Source organism: Mesoplodon bidens (genome assembly GCF_964165515.1).
Source record: "Mesoplodon bidens genome assembly, chromosome: 20".
NCBI lineage: Eukaryota > Metazoa > Chordata > Mammalia > Artiodactyla > Ziphiidae > Mesoplodon > Mesoplodon bidens.
Window position 1 is genome coordinate 35,225,897 of NC_138181.1, and position 25,725 is coordinate 35,251,621.

The window sequence follows — 25,725 nt, forward strand, 5'->3', positions numbered from 1 at the left end:
GAACATGTTTCACCCTAAGTAAATCCATCTGTGAAAACAATCACTGAATTCTTTTGGCTTTTTAAACCATCGTTAACATAGGTCACATTATTTCTTGGTCAAAAACGGAAGAAAGTGCATTCGACTGTGAGAACACGCACTGGGCCTTTTCAGGCCAAGTCTGCCCTAATCTTATATCTGCCCGTGGCTGCCAGGTCTGTATCTGGAAGGCTACCTGCCCGTCCTCCTGGGGACCAGCAGTGGCTGGAGGTGAAGAGAGCCAGAGGGGCCAGAGCAGGAGGAGAGAGAGCGTGATAACACGGATGCAGGGCCACCACTCGGCCTGACCAAAGCCATGGGACGCCCTGTTTCAGGACACTAACCCAAACGCATACTTCGCTGACGCGGCGGCTTACCCGCTCGAAGGAGAGCATCCAGCAGCCGCTTGCGATGCCCCGCAGCACGTTCTGGGTGCGGCGGGGCTCCCTGGTGAGCACGTGTGTGGGGCAGCCACATGCCTCCCCGGCCAAGGAGAAGCCCTTCAGTTTATCCACAACCTGGTTGGCCACGTTCTGCTTTCTGCCAAATAGAAAACCCAATGCAATGGATGTACTTCCTGAGCAGAAACATCGAGGTGATGGCAATGAATTAAAATGTAAAAAACCGGAAGAGCTCTACATTGATGTCGGCTATGGTGCTCATGTCAATTTCTTTGCCGTCGATGACTTGAAATGTAGGGAAATAAAAAATTTCAGATCTCAATTCCAACCATCTATTCTAATGGATGAGAAAACGGTGGCCCCAAGGCTACCAGGGGTTTCCCCATGTGCCCGGGGTGGGGCAGGCCAGTATCCCACACCAGACCTCCTGACACCTGCCCAGACACCACGGCAATTATTTACTTCTGTGTCCCGTTTGAACCAATTTGTGCATGGTCAGGACCAAGCTTCTCACTCATTTTATTCTGAAAATATAACATTTGCCGAGAGTCAAACACATTGCTTTTCTACTAAGAGGGGGAAAAGGGGGCCCTTTTTATTAAGTCATCAGATCAAATCTCAGGGCAAATTTCACAAAGCCCATTAGTGTTTATCTTCTGGTCTGTCATTCCACTAATGCCTTAAGAACGCTTTTTTTCTCTTTAAATATCCTTCCTCTCTAACTTCCTTCCCAAACAACCCTCCACTTTTCCTCTCCCTCAGTCTCCAGGAAAGTTTTGGAAATCCCCGATGAAACACAAACAATATGTAGGCTTTCTGAGCCACACTATGACGTGCACAGTGAGTTAAGAAATAAACTTCTCTCTTCTCCAAAAATTATACTCCAAAGGGAAGGAGGCAGGTTTGTCCATGCTTGTGCAGACCATCTCTGACAATCCCCCATCCGCTTTACGGCATTTCTTATTTTTATCACCAATGAACTTGGGTTTGCCAATCACAAGGACCCGTTTCTCCACTTGTGAAATGAAAGGCTTGACCTCTACCCTGGTGAGAAGTTCTCAGGGATCCCCAGGGTACAGAAGATGGACGGGTCAAGGCTGGGTCCCATCACCACTTCAACCAGAGGAACTGCGCTTATTGGGGTTGTGGAAAATATTAAACTGGGGGGACAAAAGGCAAAGAAAACAAAAACAAAAACAAAAAGAAGTGAAAACCTCTAAGCCAGGTGCTCTTCAGAAACCTTGTTCGTTGCTGCATATCTATGATTTTCTCATTCCAAGTCTGGGAGCTGCTGGTTATTTGTAGATGTGCTAATCAATAACAAGGATCTTTTCAAGACATGGCTAATCAATATGGCCTCAGAACGTGTCTAGGTCTTGTTCTTACCTTCAGGCAAGAAGTATATGTGGGGCAAGAAAGAATAAAAAAGAGAATATGGCCTAAATGAAGAGTTTGATTTTCAGACCTTCAACTGGGAAAATAACTAGTTATCAGTGTTTTTATTTTTTTCATTTGGGGCAAAACTATAGACTTTAAAAAATGCTAGACCCAGGGCTTCCCTGGTGGCGCAGTGGTTGAGAGTCCGCCTGCCGATGCAGGGGACATGGGTTCGTGCCCCGGTCCGGCAAGACCCCACGTGCCGCGGAGCGGCTGGGCCCGTGAGCCATGGCCACTGAGCCTGCGCGTCCGGAGCCTGTGCTCCGCAACGGGAGAGGCCGCAAGAGTAAGAGGCCCACGTACCGGAAAAAAAAAAAATGCTAGACCTGTATTCAACATTAATTTCTGTATTAGACTATTTAGGATGACCAATATATTTCACAAGACATTAACAGAAATTGTGAGTGTGCTCCTTTTTCACTAGATCATGTGGTTTGAACAACAGTCCTTTTAACTTCATGCCACAGGTGGAAAGGGATCCTACTACAGAAAGTGTTGGAAGCATGCACTCTTTTTGCAGCCTGTTTTTCACTGAGATGCCCCAATGTTTTGATAAATGTCTTAAAGCCCTAAAACCTCTGATAGATATAAAAAACACAGTTTTCCCATTTGAACAAGAATTCAAAAATCTGTTGCAAAGAATATGGCACTGTATTTTTGTTGGATGTGCTATATCATGCTAAAAGTTTAAGGATGGTGATAAGAGCACGCCAGCAAGCTGTGAACTCTCCCACAAGATGTGCACACAGCTGCTTTAACGCAGCGGTAGAAAGCTTACCGCCAAAGCGTTTCTTTAAGACCTTTAAGGGAAATGCTTCCACCAGTGATGCTCCACTTACGGGGCCTTCATGGGGTGGGGATGGTGGACATGCAGAGCCAACAGGTACGAGACAACAAGAGGAAGAGCAAATACTATGACGCCTCTAAATGCTGTCCAAACCACTCAAGAGGTCTTCAGTGCTAAACTGTTCACAGTCTTTTAACTCTTTCATTTCAGTGATCTTCTAACTCCAATACTAATTATAGAGAGTAACAGCAATACAGCACAGAGGTATGAGCAGCCCAAGAGCACAGCAGCACAGTATATGAACAAAACCCCTAAAATTTTATATTGAGTAGAAAGTTATCAAAACAATGAGTACTTACTCAGATGGCATGCTTGTCATGACTAATGTTCTTGTTGGCTAGAGATGTCAAAAGAGAAGGAACAAAAAACAGTCAAAAATATAAAAAAAATTTTTCCCACAGAAATAAACTTTAATATGTTTTCTGAAAAGTTACATCACTTAAAAGTAAACATTTAAGCATATATCAAAGGAAAAAAACTTTATATTCCTGGAAAAAAAATAGCCCAAGAGATAGAAACTCAGACACTATCCCCAAACCAACCCAAAATAATCCAGGGCATGAGGTGGAAGAGAAAAAAAGTTTCCCTCCTGAAGTTCGTTCTACCAGTTGGCTAGCAGACCTCCCAAAGTGCCAAACTGTGAATGAACTTCCAAGGAAGGAGAGGGTAAGAAAGGCATTTTTCTTGCAGGCTTAGAAACCATTTTTCTTAAGGCTTCTAGGCAACCATTTTCTTGTCTTGGACATAGGTACACAGTAATATGTGTACCTGAGTCAAGCAAATTCTTTAACTCCTTCCACACAAAAGCACAGATAATGGGACTGCTTATTTATGTGTTGGCATCTCCTATTAACTGGAAACGTAAATTTTTAAAAATAAAAGTTTAAAAGTACTTTTTACTTATATAAGAAATGCATGCTGATGGCAAAGAATTAAATGCTTTAAAAATATGTAATTAGATATATAAATTCCCCCATAGTTCCACCAGCCAGAAATGACAATCATTTAATAACAATAATTTGGTATATATTAAGCCAAATGTTCTGTTCATTTAAAAAACAAATGTGAACACACATTATTCATACACTCTTTCAGCTCATATGATGTACTTCGAATGCATCCAGCTGCTTGGTATAACCACGAACCCACCATCGCACACGCGTCGGTGCCCTGAATGGTCCTGTGCATGAATGAGGAGGAACCAAAGACACCCAGAGGACCTGGGGACACATGTTGGGACTGAAGGGCCTGTGAGCCCCATGGGTGTATTGAGGGAGCGTGGAGGAAGAGATAAGACGAATGAAAAAGATACTCAAAAGAAGCCCTCTCACAAGTGGCAGATGAGCTACCCAACAATGGATGACGCTGCCCTATCCTTTAGATAACCCTCTGGATCATCCCATGTCAGCTCTCCTCTGTTTCAGGAGCACAGATCCCTGGGTTGAGTCTGGAGACAAAGCCTTCACGGAGGAGTCTCTCATCGCTGAGTAAGCGTCTGGCTTCAGTGTCACCCTGGAATGATGACTACACAGGCCCAGTGGTGTGGGCACATCCAAGTAAAACCCAGAAGGAGGCCATTCCAAGGCACTTACTTTCTTCTGGGGAACCATCCAAGGACGCGTGTAAGGTTTCATCAGCGGGAAATACTCATTTCTAGAACGAAGGGATGAAGGGGAATGGGAAGAGGAAGTTCTCCTGACTTCAGCATCACTAGGCTTCGTCTCCATGACTGCACCTCAGGCTGCTTCTCTTCTTTACCTACACTTACTCCCCACGTGGCCTCTCACACAGCCTCTGGGCTTTACACAGCAGCAACACGCCGAGCAGTCCCAGTTCCACATCTCTAGCTCAGACCTACTCCTTGGTGCCCTGACTCAAAGACTCTACTGTCTATCTGACTCCTCTGTCAGGAGGGCCAATAAGGATCTCAAATGTGACATGTCCAAACCCAAGCCACTGCTCTCGTCAGGCAATTAAGCAAGAAAAAGAATGAAAAGACATCCAAATGGGAAAGGAAGAAATAAAACTACCTCTGGTCACAGATGAGAAGATCTTACATGCACGAAAAGGAAACTAAGAAACCAATTCCATTTGTATAGCATCAAAAAGAATAAAATACTTAGGAATAATTTAATAAAGAAGATGCAAGCCTTGTACACTGAAAAAAAATTTTTTTAATTGCTGAAAAAATTAAAGATGACCTAAATAAATGGAAAGACAGCCTGTGTTCATGAATTGGAAGACTTAATATTATTTAGATGACAATACTTGCCAAAGCAGATTCAATGTAATCTCTATAAAAATTCCAATGGCAATTTTTGTAGAAATGGAAAAATCCATCCTAAAATTCACATGGAATTCCAAGAAACCCAAGTAGTCAAAACAATCTGAAAGGGAACCACAAAGATGGAGGTCTCACACTTTCTGATTTCAAAACTTACTTACAGGGACTTCCCTGGTGGCACAGTGCTTAAGAATCCTCCTGCCGGGCTTCCCTGGTGGCGCAGTGGTTGGGAGTCTGCCTGCCAGTGCGGGGGACGCAGGTTCGGGCCCTGGTCTGGGGGGGGGTCCCGCATGCCGCGGAGCGGCTGGCCCCGTGAGCCACAATTACTGAGCCTGTGCGTCTGGAGCCTGTGCTCCGCAACGGGAAAGCCCGCGATGGTCAGAGGCCTGCGCACCGCGATGAGGAGTGGCCCCCACTTGCCGCAACTAGAGAAAGCCCTCGCACAGAAACGAAGAGCCAACACAGCCATAAATAAATAAATAAATAAACAAACAAACAAACAAACAAACAAACATACATACATACATTGATTTATTAAAAAAAAAAAGAATCCTCCTGCCAGTGCAGGGGACGCGAGTTCCAGCCCTGGTCGGGAAAGATCCCAAGTGCCGCAGAGCAACTAAGCCTGTGTGCCACAACCCGAGCCTGCGCTCTAGAGCCCGCAAGCCACAACTACTGAGCCCACACGCCTACAGCCCGTGATCCACAACAAGAGGAGCCACCACAATAAGAAGTCCACATACCACAACGAAGAGTAGCCCCCGCTCACCGCAAATAGAGAGAGCCTGCACGCAGCAACGAAGACCCAATGCAGCCAAAAATAAACAAAAATCAATCAATCAATCAATCTATAAAAACAAAACAAAACAAAACTTACTACAAAACTACAGTGTTCAAAGTGTATGGTACTGTCATAAGGATAGATATGAAAATAGAATTGAAACTCCGGAAGTAAACCCTCACATCCGTGGTCAACTGATTTTTTACAAGGTTGCCAAGACTATTAATGGATAAAGAATAGTCTCTTTGACAAATGATGCTGAGAGAACTGGATATCCACATACAAAAGAATAAAATTGGATCTTTGCCTTACACTATATACAAAAGTTAACTTGAATAGACATTTCTCCGAAGAAGATAAGCAAATGGCCCATAGCACATGAAAACCACTAGTCATTAGGGAAATGCAAACCTAAACCTAATGAGATACCACTTTCTAGCTACCAGGATGGTTCCAACAACAAAAACAACAACCAAAAAAGAAAACCTCCCAAAACAACAAGTGTTGATGATGGTGTGAAGTTGGAAGCCTCATATGCTGCAGGCTGGAATATAAAATGACGCAGCCACTGTAGAAAACATTTGGTGGTTCCTCAAAAAGTTAAACACAGAATTACGATACGACCAGCAAATTTACTCCTGGAATACATCAAAAAGAATTGAAAACAAGGACTCATATACTTGCATGTGAATTTTCACAAGAGCATTACTCACAGGAGCTAAAAGGTGAAAACAACCCAAGTGTCCATCAATAGGTAAATGGATAAACTAAATTTGGCATATACATACAATGAAATATTATTCAGCCATAAAAACGAATGAAGTTCTGATACATACAACATGGATGACGCTTGAAAACATTATGCTTAAGAGAAAAAAGCCAGACATAAAAGGACAAATATTGTGTAATTCTACTTATAAAATATCTAGAATAAGTAAGTTCATGGAGACAGGAAGTAGATCAGAAGCTACCAGGGTCTGAGGGTGGGGTGGGAACCTGGAGTTATTGCTTAATGAGTACAGAGTTTTAGTTTGGATTGAGGAAAATGTTTTGGAAATAGTGGTGATAGTTGTACAACATTGAACACTGCCACAAAACTGAACACTTGAAAATGGTTAAAATGGCAAAATTTTCTCTTACATATATTTTACCATGATAAAAGAAAACAACTAAACTACTGATCTTCTCTCCCAAACCTATTTCTTCCTCAGTTTCATTTGTTAATAAATGGCAATTCTGTTCTTGCTCAGGTCAAAAGCATTTTCATCATTTTTGACTCTCTAATTTTTTCTCATGCCCCACACATCCAACTGTGACCTGAAACAAGAAGGCTGCCAGATATTTCTCCAGCAAAGAGGGGTTTATTGAGGAGCAGCAGAAAATTGCAATTCCACGTGGGCAACCACGGCAGGTCACGTGCAAGTCCCCTTAGGGCAAACAAAGGAGAATGGCTTTTATAGAGGGAAAGCGTAATCGGGAGGGCTATCTCAACAGAGTCCATGGCTTGTCCCTGGCTGAGTCCCTGCCAGGAAAGAAAAGGAGTCCCTCTTCTTTCTGTTGGGCTCTGCTATCATTGCAGGGCGTGATGGGGTTTCTGTTTATTAATTTCGTGTACAATCCATTGACATATCCTATCAACTCAACCTTCCACATGTATGCAAAGTCTGACCCCTTCTCATCACCTCCACCCCTAACATCCCATGTCTCACACAGATGAAGTGATGTTACTGTCAAAGCCCCTTAAATCATCTCTCTGCTAAAATCCTGAGCCTCCAATTTCAATACTCAACATAGAAGCCAGAGTCGTACTATTTAGACTTAAATTAGATCATTTCACTCCAATGGCGTCACATCTCACTGAGTACAAGGCCCTTTACAAGAGTAAATGTATCTGCTTATCTGATCTTATTTTTTTTAATTAATTTATTTAATTTATTTATCTTTGGCTGCGTTGGGTCTTCGGTGCTGCACAGCACGTGGGCTTTCTCTAGTTGTGACGAGCGGGGGCTACTCCTCGTTGCAGTGCGTCGGCTTCTCATCGCGGTGGCTTCTCTTCTTGCGGAGCACGGGCTCTAGGCGCGCGGGCTTCAGTAGTTGTGGCACACGGGCTCAGTAGTTGTGTCTCGCGGGCTCTAGAGTGCAGGCTCAGTAGTTGTGGCACACGGACTTAGTTGCTCCGCGGCATGTGGGATCTTCCCGGACCAGGGCGCAAGCCTATGTCCCCTGCATTGGCAGGCGGATTCTTAACCACTGCGCCACCAGGGAAGCCCCTTATCTGATCTTATAAATTAGAAATTGGAAAGTATATCCAGTATACTTCTCTTGATTAATCAAGGAAGCTCCTTAAAAAATGACATGTACTGGTATCAGCAAGTTACTTAGAAATGAACAATAAAATAAGATGGTTGATGGAGAAATGGATATATGATAAAGTGAATATAAGAAAGAGTCGGGAATTCCCTGGCAGTCTAGCGGTTGGGACTCCACACACTCACTGCCAAGGGCCCGGGTTTGATCCCTGGTTGGGGAACTGGAATCCCACAAGCCTCGTGGTATGGTCAGAAAAGAAAAAAAAGAAAAAGAAAGAGAGTTGGTTGTAGAATCAAGGCTGGAGGAAAAAATTGAGAAATACTTTTAAATGGAACAAAAGAGTGTTGGGTGTCTTCAGTGGGAAACTGTGCACTGTTTGTCACACGTACCCTTCAGGATTACCTGATTCTACGGGGTTTATGCCTTTCGTTGTTCTTGAGCTACTTTACAACTCTGTTTATTGTAGAAAACTGAAAGTAATGCAAATAATTCTTATCTATAGAAATGCAAACTCTGTCCCAAGGAAGTTTAACTGACTTTTGGGGAAAAAAGCCAGCTCTGCATGTGTTAACAAGGCCATTTCAGGACTCCTGTGGTCCATCAATGTGCCTGCTCTGTGGATTCTCCTCTGAACAGGACAAAACAGCTTTCTGGTTCCATCACTAATTAATGAGTTAAGTAATGCATTCACTTTCTGTTATTAAGAGAGTTATGATGTGCCTTCAGAAAAATGTATCTTTTAACGGCCTTGAAGGTCTCCCACTGAGATGCCCAGCAGATTTATCTGAAGAGGTCGGTAAACGTCATCACCAGTGAAGGACACTCCATGGGCCGCTTACATCCAGGCACACCTTTCACTGGCTCCAGAGGTGAATTCAGTGGCAACAGAACATTGCTGACTCTCTGTTTTTCTATTTTAATTGTCCTCTCTACTAGTTTTTTGTTTGTTTCGTTTCATTAATAGCTAAGTTATTCTCTATCCGTGGAAACAATGGGAACTGAGCAGGACCCTGCAGGGCCCTCCTGCACACAAAACCCCCTCTGTGTGTCCCCTGCTTCCTGTTTGTGGAAAAAGGCTTTGGTCTCCTAGGCCTTCCCTGAGCTCCGAAGAGCAGACTCCAGCAGTTGTTAATCACAGAAGTGAGGGAATGCAGAAACAAAGGAAAATCAGTCGAGAAACAATAAAGCCGGGTCCTAGGTTCCTCCTCGAGGGATACACACAAGAATCTGAAACTAATCTTTGAGCTGTTCTGCAAGAACTAAGACCCCTCCCACCTCCACCCAGGCGGAGGATGGTGACCACATGCTGAGCACAAGCACTTAGACCCCAGACTGGCTGGAACCAGAAGGCTGGTGATTAAGACTCCTAAACTACCACCCTGTTACCTCACCACCAACCAATCAAAAGAAAGCCATGCATCCTGCAGCCCTCCTCCCAAATGCTGCCTTTAAAAGCCCTTCTCTGAAAGCCATCGGGGAGCTCGGGTCTTCAGAGCATGTTCTCTTTGCTGGGCCCTGCAACAGATGCTGGACTTTCCCTCACCACAGCCTAGTGTCAGTAAATTGGCTTTGCTACGCGGTGGGTGAGTGGACCCAAGTTTGGTTCGATAACAAGTGTACAATCTTTCACTTTTTTTCTGTTTGAAAATTTTTATAAGAAAGAAGTTTAAACTATTATTCAGGTGAATATTTTGTCAACTGGCAAGGCATATGACAGCTATTGCAAAAACAACTCAAAGGGTCAAGTATCACATTATCCCTTATAGTACTTGAAGTGTAGCAAGCATTCAGCATGCTCTGTTGAGTGGAATAGAATTTCTATACACAAAAGTCAAGGTATTTTTCCTCCTCTTAGAATGCTATCACTACTGGAAAATACCTTATAACAGTCAATTATACAAAAAGAATACATGAAGCGTAAGAAATACAATCAGATGCTAGTAGACCCACAATAAGACTGCAATTGAGGACAACTTTTTGCAGCTCACTTGCTAGCAGTTTTGCATTCGACAGGCCACTTGGCCTTTCCTTACCTCACATGTCTCATCTAAGAAACGAGACAATGAATTACTCCTAGGGTGCTACGTGATTAATAATTCTGTTGAGAGCAGATATTAATTCTAGCAGTTTTGCAAATTATAACCTTCACAGTGTGTAATTTCATGAGAATACAAGCCATTTCTTTTTTTTTTTAATTAATTTATTTTTGGCTGCGTTGGGTCTCCATTGTGGTGCGTGGGCTTCTCATTGAGGTGACTTCTCTTGTTGCAGAGCACAGGCTCTAGGTGCGCAGGCTTCAGTAGTTTTGGCACGTGGGCTTCAGTAGTTGTGGCTCGTGGGCTCTAGAGCACAGGCTCAGTAGTTGTGGCACACGGGCTTAGTTGCTCCACGGCATGTGCGATCTTCCCGGACCCATGTCCCCTGCACTGGCAGGCGGATTCTTAACCACTGTGCCACCAGGAAAGTCCCAAGCCACTTCTTAAGTTAGTCCTTTATCTATGTAACCTTTGCTACATGTCACATTTCAATGAAGGTAATAAAAATGGGGAGAAAGTTCGGCCACTTTTTTCTCTGTTAATGATGATAACCTGACCCTCCTCCACCCCGGCCATGAAATCTGTATGTAAGGTGATATTCATAGCATACAAATCTAATAAAAGTATATCCTATTTAAAATTATTGGAAAAGACCAAGAAAGACAAGCTAACATTTATTAGAACCAACCATATTCAGTGTTGAAAAATTAAATAGTCCTTTAAGACTGAGATCTGGATCTACCTGTCCTATAAGAAGCATTCCCAGTCTATTCAAAGTTGATTCTCCATAACAAACTTGAACTTTATCTGATCCCTGTGCCCCAGAACCTAGAACACTGGTAAAGAGCTCTTCCCACCCTGTTATGTTCTTAGAAAAGCATAATTGAAAGGACCACACTGCACTCCTTACTCCGAGACACAACCCACCAGCACTCTTCCTCAGTGACTCAGAAAAGCCCTCCTCCATCCTCCCCATGATTCCCATGAGACTTGCTGATGACTCCCTGGTTTACGTGTCTCTGTAGAGCCCCAGGCCCCCTGCCTTTTCTTTGCAATGTTCTTCGTTAGTGAGCATGCTCCCTATTACATCAGTCTGAATAGAATGATCTTCATCGTCTTGTGCATTCCCATTTTCATGGCTCTGGTGCTGTAACTTGGAAGGGACTGGCCCCGTCTCCCCACCCAGGTAACCAGGGCTGAAGGTGTCCTTGCGCACCTTTCCTGAGTGGTGACCCAGGGTCCCAGTGTTAAGTCCAGATCCTGTCCTGAAGTCCAGATTCTTGTCCATTGATATCGTGGTAAGAATTTGATTTTTATTCTTTCTGAGTGTTCACTCTGGTGCCAGCTTCTTTTGGTTTCATGGTCTGATCACCATAAACTGTTTGATGGTTCATAGAGTTCTTGTCTTTGTTGCCTGGTAGATGACAGAGAATCTGCCTTCATTTTTTCTGTTTATTTTTCTACTTTCAGCTCCAAACTATTAAGAATTTCATGCCACGAGGAAGTAGATATCTGGACTGAATTTTGTATTTCTGTGTTTATGCCATGAGAGAAATTTTGAGCTATGAGTGAAATTTTAAAATTGAAATTACAAGCTCTGTGTGTGTGTGTGTGTGTGTGTGTGTGTGCACGTGCCTGTAATTCAGAAAGGCCATTCTCCCTCATCCTGAGAAAAGCATCCTGAGATGTTGTTATCAATTGAGATTATAAAATCTCTTAAAGAAGCTCTTGACTTAGAAATAAGTTGCTTGTAAACTGAATATTCCTAAAATTCTCAAATGTTAAGGAAATTGAACTCTCAGTATTTTAAAGAGCTAAAAAAAGTATTCTTCAAAAAAATTTTTTTTGATTTCCTTATTTTCTTTTTTTTAAAATTGGGGTATAGTTGATCTACAATATTATATTAGTTTCAGGTTACAAAATAGATTCAAATTTTTATAGATTATACTCCATTTAAAGTTATTATAAAATATTGGCTATATTCCCTGTGCTGTACAATATATCCTTGTAGCTTATTTATGACGAGCCTGGTCCCTGGCTTACAGGGATCTCAGGGTAAGGGAGTAACTTTGCAGCAGGCCCAAGAACTACAGGATACAGTGGGGACCTCAGAAGAAAGGAATTCACCCAAATTTATAGGCACTGCAGGTGAAATCTGACAACAAGTCCTTGGCTTGGCTTCCTTGCCCCAAGAGGCTTTTAAATGTTACAGTCTAAGATTCCTTATGAAAACATCCTGCAAATCAAACCTAAGGCCTAGATGGTAAATTACCATTCTTGCTGCACCTATGTAAACACAGCTAATGAGACCAGCCTTATTCTGTGATCATAAATAATCTTTCTTTGATTATTGGGGGACTATAGAAAAAAGTTTTGTTTCTATGGGAAACTCTGCACTGTTTACAGCACACCATTCCAGGACTTCAGATTCTAGCCATGCTCGCTGAGTTATTCTGCACCTCTGTGTAGACTGCAGGGACCTGATGCATGTGAAAACTCTGGTTTGTCTGGTAGAGACTTACTTGACTTCCTTTTCCTCTAGGGAAAAACCAGTTTCCACCCCTATCTGCATATTGGCCCAGATCCTGTTACCCTGCCCAAATTGCCCATTCTTACCAAATTGCCAGTTCTTCGGGTTTCCTTCACTACCTGGCTACAGGCCCCCAAACTAATGTCTCGGCACCAGCAGGAGCTGGCACCAGTCTGCCCAGACCTCCCCCCTGGACTCCAGTTATCTTGCAGCTGGTGCTTCTCCCCAGGATCTGAAGGAGCCCTGGGCACTGCAGCCCAACAACATGACCGCAGGTGGGCAGGATCCTCTCTGGACAGGCCACAGGATGGTCTGGCACATGCCTTTGTGCGAGAGGTAACCATGCCTGTGGGCAGCCTCGCTCGAGACCCTCAGGACACTTGACAAGCTGTCCTGCAAAACCAACAGATGCTCCTCCAGCAAGCCTGAGACCCCCTAGACCAGGCCCCTCAGGGCTCAGCTCCTGAGTCTTCACTATAATACAACCTTCTACATCAATTTGTTTTGCTCCTTTTCACTTTAGGGATCCCTCTTTTACAATGTCTGATATCCAGGACCCTAAAGCAACCAACATTTGCCATCAACAGATGGAACCAACACCAGCAAGAATCCCCTGGAGACTATAAGACTCAGCTTTGCCTCACTCAGAAGGTTTACGATCACTTCCAAGTTCTTTGCTGAGGAACCACATCCTTTGCTCTGGGGCCGAGAACGTGGACCCCGAGCCCTGAGCTCCTGGGAAGTAGTGCTGGCTAGAAACACACCACCCTCGTGTTTGAAAAGGCTAACCCCAAGGGACCACTCTGCTCTCCACGACCTGAACCACCTCTCTTCCTCCACTGACTCAGATGAGACCATCTTCACTCTTGTCTTTGTTCCCTTGTTTACCCAGCTCCGTGAGACCCCAGCCTCTCCTTCCCTTGAGTGTTCCCCATTAAAGAATGGCTCCATATTACAGCGGTCTGAATACAAACAGCTCCCTAATTTCCGGTGCATTTTATCTCTCACAACTGCTACACTTTCATTTTAACTGCCTGGGAACAGAGTTCTGAGAAAGGCTGTGAAGACCCAAGATGCAATTGTCTCATTAGATCTTCTACTGAAGTGTTTTAATTTCAAATGTAAGTTTGTCCTCTTTGGTCAGTTTTGAGTATAAACCCATGAAAACATGAGGACATCCTTGAATTATTAATGGAAACAGAATGATCCTATCCTTAAGAAAGAATACAGTCAGATACCCAATATTCATTTAGTCAATAAATAGTAAATAAGCCAGAATAATCTCTCAAGCACAAAACCAGACACCAGAGATACAAAGAACAATGATTCCCGCCCTTAAGAGGGTGACCAGCTTTTTGATATATATTATAATCCAGTCAAATTACAGGTATCGTCAGATATATGTATAGTTGAGAGTACAAAGGGAAGAAAACTGTCTGCCTGAAGGGGGAAAGTGGTCAGGAAATCTTGAAGGAAAATGTGACCACGCTAAGGCTTGGAGGAGGAGCAGGAGTTTGGCAGGTAGGGTAGGACAGGATGGCCTAGACAGGAGGAGAGGTACACAAGGAAATGGATGTGACAGGAAGTGGCTCCTCTGGGAACCTGAGAGTCGTTTGTATGGATGCACCAGGATGTCACTTAGGAGGCCAACATTCAGAATGAGACAAATCACTTGGGAACGGTATGAGTTCACAGAGGGAAGACTTTTCCTAATTCATAGTAGGACGGTGGAAATGATACCCCTTAGTTTATATGTCTTGTGGGAGGTACCACTGATTTTCTCCTTATTTTTGAGACGACATAAGAACTCTTTCATCATCTGCTATAGCTTATGATGGTAAGTTAACAAAACAACCAGACAATTCAAGGTACAACCTCTGATGTCTTCCAGCACTGCCACTAGTGGGACATGGCTTGGATGTCCAGGAAGTTTACTTGTATTCATGGGTTATCCATGGGTTTAGTTGCATTCATCAGACAGGAGAAGAAACAGAAGCATAAAGCATGTATCTTAACATTTTAATTATAAGCATGAAGATCTCACCAGTGAAAAAAATACAATGAAGCTGTATTGTACGGACGACCTCAAGAAAAGTGGAAACCTTTATCTTATCATTTGCAGTATATTAATAAAAAATGTAACCTTCCCACACTTATTCTGCTCACATCTACTCACGGTTAAGCACGGCTAAGCATTGCAGGGTTTCTATTATAGAATGTCCATTACAAAGAAGAAAAACAACCCTTTTATGTTTTTAACATTGTTGTTTGTTCGTGAAAAAAGAAAACATAGCACCCTGTCCCTTAAAAGGAAAACACTTGTCCAAATACAGCTATGAAGTAACAAAAGGTAATCAAAGCAAACACTGAGAGGTAATCATGTGAAATAATCCACTAACCAGTGAGGAACAACTCACAAATATGAAACGCTATACTTAATTTTAGCAAAAGCATTTTCTGGAAGTTCTAAAGTGGTGAGTGGTGGGGGGTGTTGAAGATGACTATTTGGGAAATAACCTAGTTGATTCTGTTTTAATAAGATCAAAGGGAGGTCAAATTAAACAAACATACCTGTTTTATTAGTGATAAAAAAGAAACTTTAAAAATAAAACGTTCTTTGAAATGTTTTGGCTTTAGGTACCATTTCATAAGTAAACAGTGGAAATGCTTCTCCTAAAAAAAGAAGTGAAGAGATAATCCACACATTTGCCAAAATTATTGATTTCGTTCACTACTAATATAAGCCCATCTAGATACAGGGGCGCCGCCAGAATAACATGTTTGCATGAATTTTGACTATAGAGAAAAGTAAAAATGAGCAAATCAAATAGAACAAAACAAATTCTAGAAAATGTCTTCAAATCACATCCTGAGGATATTCTATTATCTAGATCCCTGGCAGCTACATCATTTAAGTGTCTGCAGAAAGACTCAATCCATGGATACAAGAGATCCCAGCTTTTTAAAACAAGCAGCTCACTAGATGTATCCTTCATATTGTTGGTATCCCTCCCCCCCTTTTTAATTTGACGATAAAGTCTACGCTCTGAAGCTGGGTTCACTGCAGGAAGTTGGGGCAGAAATCTTTAACGTTCTTATGTGAATCTATTTGTAACTTAATTGTCCCTTCCTTATATCTTTTTTTTCCAGAGAATTATAGAGACTCTTAATATTCAGGTTTTTTTTCTAAAAAATGTAATACCTCTCTAAATGTTCTTGAACAATGCAATAATAAAACTGATCAGTAAAGCGTATCAGTTCTGAATACTCATATGTTGGATAAAGATGAACGTTTATAGTACAAAAAACAAGCACAGAGAAAATGTATATGTGAGTTATGCATGAATACCCAATTTGTTAAAAAAAATACACATATATCACCTCACTTATTAAGATGCTTTATCTAACAAAGTTAACATCTAACACTGAAACTCCCAGGGGTCTACGCGTCTACCCATCTCCTGGCCCTGAACGTATGGGGGACTAGAGGCAATGAAGCCCTAATATCAAGGAGCACACTGTTATGGACGGAATGTCTGTGTCCCCCCGAGTTCCTATGTTGGAATCCTAACCCCAAGGTGATGGTGTTAGGAGGTGGGGCCTTTGGGAGGTGATTAGTTTCTGAGGGTGAAGCCCTCATGAGTGGGATTAATGCTCTTATTAAAGGGACCCCTGAGAGCGCCCTCGTCCTTTCTGTTGTATGAGGACCCAGGGAGAAGAGAGCCAGATAGGAACCAAGAAGACGGCCCTCACCAGACACCAGACCTGCTGGGCCTTGATTTTGGACTTCAGCCTCCAGAAGTGTTGTTTAAAAACCATCCAGCCTGTGGAATTCCATTACAGAAGCCTGAGCAGACCAAGACCCCGAGAGTGCCCCGTCTTGTTTTTATGCAATCCATTTTCCACTCAAGGGAACCAGTTTCACAGAGAAACGGGGCCAGAGCAAGGAAAGGAAGCAGGAGCCCAGGTCATCTTAGTATTCTAGAAGGGAAGGAAGTGCATGAAGGGGAAAGGGGCTGGGCAGAGGGCAGCTCCAAGGGGCTCACACAGGCTCAACCTGGGACCACCTACCTGAACAAATGACAACCCACCGAATGACATGCGCATCTGAGTCCACGGGGCACGTGGAGGGAGAAGGGACACACAGAGCGTCCGGGGGGCAGGGGCAGATGGCTGGCCCGAGCCTGGCTCTCATCCTCTGCCCGTCACCAGGAGGCAGACAAGGACCGGCTTCAGGGCTCGACCCCTGCCGTGTGGCCTTTGAAAGAAACTTGCTCTAGCCGCTCAGGTCCGGTGCAGGGCAGAAGTTCCTTCACCATATGCTCTCAACATACCCTAAACTCACCAAGTCTGGCCCTCAGGAAACAAGAGGGGTAGGTTTCGGGGAAAACATGCAACTTCATGGGATGTCCAGGCTAGACCTTTTACTCTGAGACAAAGACACACTTTGCTGTACACCTGAAACTAACATTGTTAATTAACTATGCTCCAATATAAAAATGAAAGAAAAGAAAAAGAAAGGAAAGAAGGAAGGAAGGAGAGAAGGAGATAAAGAAAGAAAGAAAGAGAAAGGAAGGAAGGAAGAAAGGAAGAAAGAAAGAAAGAAAGAAAGAAAGAAAGGAAAAGACACACCCCTCTCCCCTCTGGCCCTGGTGCTTTGGGCCCCCACCACAGCCGCAGCCTCCTCCGTGGTTTTTGATTCCTAGTTTCCCATCCTTTGTCCCACGTTTGTGTTCAAACTTCACCCGAGGAGCTGGAGGGACATGGTAAAAAATACCAGAAACAAAGAAAAAAGCTGCAATCTGATCAATGCTGAGGAAGATTTCAGAGCCTTTTTTAAAATGAACAGAATTGGATTTTAACTCGTGAATTTATTCAGAAGTAAAAAGCAGAAGACATTTCTGCAGAAAAATAAGATAGCATAAATTCAAAAAGAACAGTTTTTGAAACTAAAGTCATTGATGATGAAGACCAGAGTAAGGACCGCTCCAGACCAGGCTGCCCCGTTTCACAGCCATTGTACATTACACTGACTCACCATTGATAGATGAACTAAATCTGAACTCATATCCAAAAGCCACAAAAGCATATGACAAAATCTATTTGAAATGCCTCCTATTTTATTTTCTAACAGTCTATAATGATGCCTCATTGATTCTGAGTTGTGGTTTCATCTGTCATTCTTCCATTTAACTCCTTTCCATCTGAATAATGCTGTTTTTATTTCTTTTTTTTAACTGCTAATATCCAATAATTCATATTCTTAAGTATTATTTGGAAAGCAATAACTCTGAACCCGAGTCGAAAGAGTTGAAGAGACTTAAGGAAAGAAGTAATAAATATCTTGTGATTGGAGAGGACAGCGCCGCTCCTCCAGAGAAGACATGAGAAGCCTGCCTGGGAAAACCACCCACGTTTAAAGTGAGCTCCAGCTCTGTGGACAAACGTGTGCAGCCCTGCGTCTCCGTGTGTGTGCGACCTGGCGTAGCCTAGCAACATCACAGACGCAGCGCTAGGTCCCTTGTCGCAACATCCCTCTGACGTCAGTGGAAAGAAGCTGTGAGATCGGAGGGCCCCCTCCTGCCTCCTCCCCGGGGCCCACTCTTTGGCCCGGTCCTCGGGCTGCGCGGTTCCTTCCCCTGGGCGCGTCCAGCCATAACAAAGCTCGGAGGACCAGGAGGGCTTTTCTTCCCAGGGCTGTCTCAAGTGAGAGGAGGCTTTTTTCCAGAAACCTCCCAGCAAGACTTCCCTTCGTCCTGGGCCGAAGTGAGTCATATTCCCAAACCAGCTGCGGCTAAGAGAAGCAGAGTGACCACGGTTAGCGTGGACAGGCGGTCCGAGAAGAGAGCGGGTGTGAGCCGGGGAGCCGGGCGGGGGCCGGGGGCCTGGAATCGACTCGCAGGCAGGAACGGCCCCGGCCGCGGCTGCTCGGTGAAGAATGAGTATTTACACGGGGAGGGCGGCAGGGGCGGAGGTGGACCCGGGGCTGCACCCGTGTCTTTCTCTTCCTTCTCTTCAGTTCCTTTACTCCCAAAGAAGCGGTTCTGCTGGGTTTTTTAAAGTTTCACGCTTGCTACTTCGGCAAGTTGCTGTTTTGCTTGAGGTTTTGCATATGTTTTTTAAAGATTATTTTGGATGTGGACCCGTTTTGAAGTCTTTATTGACTTTGTTACAACGTTGCTCCTGTTGTATGTTTTCGGGTTTTTGGCCACCAGGCAAGTGGGATCTCAGCTCCCCTACCGGGGATGGGACCGGCACCCCCTGCATTGGAAAGCGAGGTCTTAACCGCTGGACCTCCAGGGAAGTCCCCATAGGTTTTGCATATTTTACAGAGATGAATTTGATATTTCTAAGCTAGGTTACTGTGGTTTACTATCGCTTGGCTAACATCCCCCAAAGGTCCTACTTAGCAAGCTAGACCTTAGGAACCGGCAGCTGTGACTGTTCACATTTAGAAGGTGCATCTCAAATTGGCCCAGCCTGCCCGGTGCCCACCGGCAGATGGTAACAGGATTTCTGGCAGTTTCCTCTCTCGGCCTCGTGACCTCCGCAGGGGGTGGGGGGCTCTACCCTGGCCCCTACCTTGACGTGGCCCAAGATGACTGCGGGCGCTCAGGAGAATGGCCTCAGCGCCAGCCCAGCGGCTCTCACACCAAGCACCTCCCGTACAGGACACACCTGAGGGTTTCTGAAGCACACACCTTAGAACACGCACAGCGGCAGCCACGGGGCGCGGAAAATACAGTAAAGAAAAGGCGCTGCCGCCTGAAGATGCTCTTTGAATGTTTTCTCTATAAATGTTTTCTTCTCATACACAACAAGAAAAAAACGACATGCTAACAAAGCCAAAAGCAGTTGCTACACCACTGAGAGGCCACGGGTTTCTGGGGCTTCGGCGTCACATCTGGGGGCGGGCGTGACACCTGTCATAACGAACACGCTCATTGCCAGCTTTGGGCACGCTTTGCCAGAAACGGTTCATCAAAGGGATGGCAGATCCTTGAAACACCCGTGCTCGGAATCTAGGGTACCTGCAGTCTCTGCCAGCTCATCTCTCTAATTATCTGTCTTCAAAGGCCACCCCCCAGGAGACAGGCCCCATCGGCGGAGGGCGGGACGTGTCTGAACAATGGGGAGTTATTTATGTGGAATTTACAGAGGGTGTCATCCTCCAGGAAGTGTGCCAATTCCCCTGAGTAGTAACAACATGCTCCTGCGGAATTGTCAAGAAACAAAATAAATATCACCTGTCATGTGGATGAGTCACTGCTATTTCAACTTGAAAGTTAAACTTAAAAACAAAGCAGCCCACCAGATTATATGCTTCCAGCCAAGCACACTATCTAATGGCAAAGAGCCAAAGTCCTGGAATTACTGCAAACTGTAAAAGCACACTCATGAAATAGTGGAGTCTCCAGTAGGGCTGTGAAGTGAACACTTCATACGTATCAGCGGAATGAATGCCAAACAGGCTTTTTTCTTAATTTTTCCAAAGGAAAAACATTAAGTGGCCATGCTGCAACTAGCAAGAAGACTGGAACACAGGGCAACAAAACCTAAATGCAGCCGCAGGGCACCAGCTCTCTACCACGGGGCAGGTACAAAAGCTGTACCAAGATAATGAGTGGCTAATTCAAGAGTTCAGTAATGAGAGTAGATGCTGAAGAATCAACACATGTAAAGTCCTCCCCACATTTTCCGAGTAAGCCTCCAGTGCAAGGAGAGCGCCATACAGCCTCAGAGAAAGAGCCGGGTTCCAAGGCTGCAGCCACCGAGGAGTGGGTGCCCGAGCCTCAGTACAAAAACCTTTCCCTCCGATGGCTTCGGGTCAAACCATGATTAGCTCACACATGGAAGATGGCTGGGTTCTTCACCTCCTACCTAGTGACTGTTTATTCAGATTACAGAACAACAGCAGTTGCTGGCACGACCAACCTTCCCTGCTCGAGGGAAGCTGGCGGCATTTTTACAAGCGAGAAATGCCCTGGCAAAGGGGCGAGAGGAGGCCTGCTCCACCAACAGTAACTCTCTGCCCTGAACGTGACCACCGTTCTTGGTTTTATTGTCGGAGTTTCCCAACATCCACCCATAATTAATTTTTTTTAAATCAAATACAAGCTGGGCAGAGGAGTTTATGTTTCATTAACCCAGAGCAGAACATCATGATGCCTCAGTGTCGGGAAGTTTAAAACAATATTTTCACACACCAACCTTCTGGCCTTTCTCTCTCTTCCGCGATTCCTCATGAGATCCTTGAAGCCTTCCCATGAGCCGAAACATCATGCCTCGCTGGTCCTCTTTTAACACCTAAAACCCAAGTGGGTTGAAGATTAGTTAGAACTCTACATGGACTGAATACTAACACAACTTAAGCTGAATAAAAAACTTAATTAATTTACTTATGCATTGTGGTAATAAGAAAGTAGAGCCTTTTAAAATAAACATTGCATACTCCTTGCTTGTTGAGATCTAGTTAGAACATTCAGTTTATTCCACTCCAATATCCCAAGCAATTCACTAACTCAAGGGTCAGAAACAACTGTGCCTGTCACATGAAAATGTACTAGTTCGACAGAATCCCGTGCATCCAGTGATGATGCAAAACGATGCCTATACCTCATGCACTATTCAAACGCCAATTCTTAGGTTTTTACACGCTGATCAAAACCCAGCTTCTCAGAGAAGGCAGTTCTGTGTAAGAGGAAATAAGTAACCTTAGCTTTGGGGTGAGTCTGAGTTACTCCAGCCAACAGTCTTCACTACAAAGTTTCAGGTTACAATCCAAAAATGACAGGTGGTGATTTTACTCCCCACAAACTTCCACCTTAGACCAACCTCTTGTCATGAAGACACACAAACCAAAAAGAAGATATTCATCACGTGCAATTCGGTTTTGTCAGATGCTCAACGGTGTAGAAACCCTAACCAGCCAACAATGGAGTGTGAGATGTTTGATTCATCCACTGCTACAGCTTTATGTTGTGCTCCCTATGCTCATTCTTTCCTCCCCAAATAGTTTGCCTGATGTCTGACGTTGCTGACACTTTGAAGAAGGACTCAGTGTACCAGCCACCACTTACATGGTCTCAGTAGGATCCTTCGCACCTTGACATGAAGGGCACGCAGCAGCCTCGGGGATGCTCGGGTCCCAGCCACTGCCGTGCCACACACCCACCTTCCACGTCATCCCCCTGTCACCGATGGGCTTATCAACAAATATCTAGTGCTCGGGGGCCGCCCACCAGAGACTCGAAGATACACAAATACTGTCCCCGCCCTTAGGGAGCTCACAACCCAACACAAAATGTAGACACAGAGAAATGACCACGATACAAGGCTAAAATGATTTAAGAGCCATCGGGAATTAAAAATCATATAACATGAGAGTGACTGTTGTGCAGATATTTCCATAAAATAGGATGCTCTGATAAAACAGATATAATTAAGTTTGGAGGATCTGATTTGAAACCTTTAACTCTTCTTTCAAAAACGGGGTTTTAGCTCAGTGAAAACAAAATGCAGAACAACAATGGGTAAGTATTTCGTTGAATTCAAACTAGTTATCTTCAACTTGGGCCCCCAAAATGTTTTAAGGTCAGGTCCTGACCCACCTATACACCCCAATACTGGATTCCTTCAGAAGCTCGAACCAGTCACATGCTGATCCCACCATCTCCCCAGCAAGCTTATAGTTTTCCCTGTGTTTCACTTCTCTCCCAGTCCTATTTCAGTCCCAGGTGACTGCCCAACCCCGGCGATGGCTGCAGCTAGCTAAATAGAGACCTTACTTGGAGTGGATGGGTTAGTAGGGCACGTAAAAGGGCATTCTGCATACAACAGTTTGTGCTAAGATCCAGCTATGATAAGTTTCCCACTTGTACTCATTTTGCCTCCATTCTAGCTGAGAACAATGAAATAGGCTTTAAAGCATTTTGTAGACATAAAGATCCAGAATACACATTATAGCCATTTAACACTTAAGACAGACTGACATTGCTAATGACATGTTTTCACAATCATGCAGTCACAAAATGATATAAGCGAATGATTTCTGATGTGGTTACATTAAAACAGCATTTCACAACAGCTAGAGTCATTGACTAATATGTTCTCCTTAAGGATATCATCAGTAAACCCAAAGCAGCTAAGAGTGCCAAGGAAGGCGAGAACAGGCAGGTCAGTGAGCAAACACTGACCCCCATCTTCCTGGCTCTCTGCCTCTTGGAGACTCTTGCTATGGTTGCTCCTTAAGTGGGCTGTCATCGCCTCAAAGGTGATTTCACCACAACCCATGAAGTCATCCTCTACTGAAGGGTCCTAGTTCCATGTCCCTTGCTAAGACCTCCCACCTGAGGTGCAACTTGATAAAGCCAACCACCTAACGGACATCTATCATGAACGCCCCACTCCGAGACATTTCAGCTGACGTGCCACGGTCCACCCCGTAGCTGTTCTTCCTTCAACATATCCCAGGGTGATGAGTGTTATCAACCGTCCAGGACCAGTCATAGATCCTAGACTCTTTTCTCTCCCCTCATTTTCATTCTTCATTATATAAGTGATTCACTGCCTCCATTTTCAAAAAAGGATCAAATACAGAGAAAAAGAACTTCACAACCCCAGGCTGTTTATCATTGTTATGTTGCCTGCATTTTCACCATTTAGAAATTTATCTGGGTCATCAATATCATCAAATACTGATACATCAAGGCGAGAAAGTGAACTCACTCGCCTCTCAGAGTCAATTATTTAAATCACCACCTTCCCTCACCCAAGGGAAATGAGCAGGATTAAGAGATACTTTTTTTTTTTTTTTTTTTGTGGTACGCAGGCTTCTCACTGCTGTGGCCTCTCCCGTTGCGGAGCACAGGCTCCAGACGCGCAGGCTCAGCGGCCATGGCGCACGGACCCAGCCGCTCCGCGGCATGTGGGATCTTCCCAAACCGGGGCATGAACCCGTGTCCCCTGCATCGGCAGGCGGACTCTCAACCACTGCACCACCAGGGAAGCCCAAGAGATACTTCTGATGCTAAGGGAAGATCTCTCTGGAGGCAGAACCAGGCGAAGGCAGCATGAGAACATATGGTTGAGAAAACCATTTAATTTATTAAGAGAAACTTGGTCCATGAAGATTAGGGAACATAGCTTCAAGATGGCAGAGGAGTAAGACGTGATCACCTTCCTCCCCACAAATACATCAAAAATACATCTACATGTGGAACAGCTCCTACAGAACACCCACTGAACGCTGGCAGAAGACCTCAGACTTCCCAAAGCTGTGTGGCTGACAGGGTCTTGGTGCTCCAGCCGGGTGTCAGGCCTGAGCCTCTGAGGTGGGAGAGCCGAGTTCAAGACATGGGTCCACCAGAGACCTCCCAGCCCCACGTAATATCAATCGGCGAGAGCTCGCCCAGAGATCTCCATCTCAAAGCTAAGACCGAACTCCACTCAACGACCAGCAACCTACAGTGCTGGACACCCTATGCCAAACAACTAGCAAGACAGGAATACAACCCCACCCATTAGCAGAGAGGCTGCATAAAATCATAATAAGTTCCAAGACACCCCAAAACACACCACCGGATGCAGTCCTGCCCACCAGAAAGACAAGATCCAGCCTCATCCACCAGAACACAGGCACTAGAACCCTGCACCAGAAAGCCTACAAAACCCACTGAACCAACCTTAGCCACTGGGGGCAGACACCAAAAACAACGGGAACTACGAACCTGCAGCCTGTGAAAAGGAGACCCCAAACACAGTAAGATAAGCAAAATGAGAAGACAGAAAAACACACAGCAGATGAAGGAGCAAGGTAAAAACCCACCAGACCAAACAAATAAAGAGGAAATAGGCAGTCTATCTGAAAAAGAATTCGGAGTAATGATAGTAAAGATGATCCAAAATCTTGGAAATAGAATGGAGAAAATACAAGAAACTTTTAACAAGGATGTAGAAGAACTACAGAGCAAACAAACAATGATGAACAACACAATAAGTGAAATTTAAAATTCTCTAGAAGGAATCAAAAGCAGAATAACTGAGGCAGAAGAACGGATAACTGACCTGGAAGATAAAATAGTGGAAATAACTACTGCAGAGGAGAATGAAAAAAAAGAATGAAAAGAATTGAGGACAGTCTCAGAGACCTCTGGGACAACATTAAATGCACCAACATTCGAATTATACGGGTCTCAGAAGAAGAAGAGGAAAAAAAGGGACTGAGAAAATATTTGGAGAGATTATAGTTGAAAACTTCCCTAATATGGGAAAGGAAATAGTCAGTCAAGTCCAGGAAGCACAGAGAGTCCCATACAGGATAAATGCAAGGAGAAACACTCCAAGACACATATTAATCAAACTATCAAAAATTAAATACAAAGAAAATATATTAAAAGCGGCAAGACAAAAGCAACAAATAACATACAAGGGAATCCCCATCAGGTTAACAGCTGATCTTTCAGCAGAAACTCTACAAGCCAGAAGGGAGTGGCAAGACATATTTAAAGTGATGAAGGAGAAAAATCTGCAACCAAGATTACTCTACCCAGCAAGGATCTCATTCAGATTCGATGGAGAACTTAAAACCTTTACAGACAAGCAAAAGTTAAGAGAATTCAGCACCACCAAACCAGCTTTACAACAAATGCTAAAGGAACTTCTCTAGGCAGGAAACAAAGGAGAAGGAAAAGACCTACAATAACAGATGCAAAACAATTAAGAAAATGGTAATAGGAACACACATACCGATAACTACCTTAAATGTAAATGGTTTAAATGCTCCAACCAAAAGACACAGACTGGCTGAAGGGATACAAAAACAAGACCTGTATATATGCTGCCTACAAGAGACCCACTTCAGACCTAGGGACACATAAGGGGATGGAAAAAGATATTCCATGCAAATTGAAATGAAAAGAAAGATGGAGTAGCGATTCTCATATCAGACAAAATAGACTTTAAAATAAAGACGATTACAAGAGACAAAGTAGGACACTACATAATGATCAAGGGATCAATCCAAGAAGAAGATATAACAATTGTAACTATTTATGTACCAAACACAGGAGTACCTCAATAC

General features: G+C 44.0%; 1 protein-coding gene across 3 annotated transcripts in view; it reads right to left on the bottom strand.

The window, feature by feature from the left end:
- Nucleotides 1-25,725, bottom strand: part of MCPH1 (microcephalin 1) — a 225,515-nt gene that overhangs the window by 153,593 nt on the left and 46,197 nt on the right. For all 3 annotated transcript variants that reach the window (XM_081221064.1, XM_081221065.1, XM_081221066.1), the window contains 2 exons: nt 20,856-20,951; nt 3,003-3,040 (listed from right to left, as the gene is read on the bottom strand). In XM_081221064.1, coding sequence (XP_081077190.1) covers nt 20,887-20,951 — 65 coding nt within the window. In that variant the 3' untranslated portion in view covers nt 3,003-3,040; nt 20,856-20,886. The remainder of the gene's footprint in view (nt 1-3,002; nt 3,041-20,855; nt 20,952-25,725) is intronic.